Source organism: Haplochromis burtoni, unplaced genomic scaffold (assembly GCF_018398535.1).
Source record: "Haplochromis burtoni strain Fernald_Lab_line unplaced genomic scaffold, NCSU_Asbu1 Contig_584, whole genome shotgun sequence".
NCBI lineage: Eukaryota > Metazoa > Chordata > Actinopteri > Cichliformes > Cichlidae > Haplochromis > Haplochromis burtoni.
Genome location: NW_024582945.1, coordinates 5791 through 7265, shown reverse-complemented (window position 1 = coordinate 7265; position 1475 = coordinate 5791). Strand labels below are relative to the sequence as shown.

General features: G+C 42.6%; 1 protein-coding gene across 2 annotated transcripts in view; it reads right to left on the bottom strand.

Moving 5' to 3' along the window:
- Nucleotides 1-1475, bottom strand: part of nrbf2b (nuclear receptor binding factor 2b) — a 6455-nt gene that overhangs the window by 2797 nt on the left and 2183 nt on the right. For both annotated transcript variants that reach the window (XM_005948869.3, XM_005948868.3), the window contains exon 2: nucleotides 559-643. In XM_005948869.3, the coding sequence (XP_005948931.1) occupies nucleotides 559-643 (85 nt within the window). The remainder of the gene's footprint in view (nucleotides 1-558; nucleotides 644-1475) is intronic.

The window sequence follows — 1475 nt, the reverse complement described above, 5'->3', positions numbered from 1 at the left end:
TGTGTGTGTGTGTGTGTGTGTGTGTGTGTGTGTGTGTGTGTGTGTGTGTGTGTGTGTGTGTGTGTAGAGAGGAGAGAGAGAGAGAGAGAAGGAGAGAGAGATGAGACAGAATACACACCTAACACACACACAGTATATTGGATTAAACATCATTTTATGTATGGTCATCACAATAAGACAGGGACAGTATTTGTTGCGCTGGATTGGAGTGAAGTGGATGCAGTAAAAAAAAAAAAAACCAAACCCAACAACACCACCCTTCCTCAGACGCTTTCTTATAAGATGTTACCATGGCTACAACGTAAAAGTATATAGGAAGTGAAATGCAGTTTGCTTATGTGAGGAGAGTCAGCACTGTAACGTTCTACTCGTTGTTTGGTTACTTCCTGATTCTGCATAAAAGCAGATCAAGTCCAGAAAGAGACCAAAGCACATTCAGTGAACGACCTCCGCTCTGCAGAGCACCTACAGAGGAGCAATGCACTACATGGCAGGACTGTAAGGAGAAAGACTGTGGTCGAAGAAGACTGTAAGGAATGTGTGTGAAACTGAGACTACCTGCTGCTTTTCCATGGCAGGAGATGGCCTCTTCATACTTCCCAGCAGCTACCAAACGGTCGGCCTGTCTGCACTGCTGGTGAGCCTGAAGAACGTAAGACAGGGAATGCAATGTGTTACGAGAATGTTAAAGAGGTGGTGGAATGAAACCAGGGATAATATATGAAGCAAAGATACTAAACAGAGACTAGCTTCCCCTCTTTACTGTAAGAAAACTTCTTGTCATACGTGAACATTAATGCTATGAAAATGAGACTGATGATCCTTTAGAATCTGAAGACTTTAAGTCTTTAGATCCGATAAATTGGATTTTATGTGATTTACTGTGTTTTTTGTTCTTGACATGTTACACTAGCTGGTAGTTCTACTGTAATCCTGGATGACCGAGTTTCAGAGCTGTAGCTAAGTTAGGAGGAAATATTAAGATCAAATGGAGAAGGGTTTCATGTGTCGCAGACATGCTCCTGATCAATCATCTAAAACCCTGACTGTGCATTGCTGACATGGATGGCCTATGTGTCTGCTAAATGCTGACAAGCGGGCCAGAATCAGCATCCAGCTGACGTCAGAAGGTGCCGTTTTCATCTGGAATGCCTCCTCAACCAATTTATACTTGGAAACTCGGAGAAGCCACAACAACCTTAAGTTAACAAACCAAGATCCTGACAATGAAGGTAAAGATTTTAATCTGTAATCCCACTATTGTATTTATGACTCACTACATAAACCATACGAAGGAAACTGACCAGGCTCTGTCCACTGCTTCAGTATCCTGATATATATCCTTTGTGTACATACAGCACCTACATCTCCTGATGATTTGTGCCCCACGAGTAAATTTGACCTGGGTGTAGGGATGGGTATCGAAAACCGGTTCTTGTTGAGAACCGGTTCCCACTGTTTCAATTCCTTGGAAT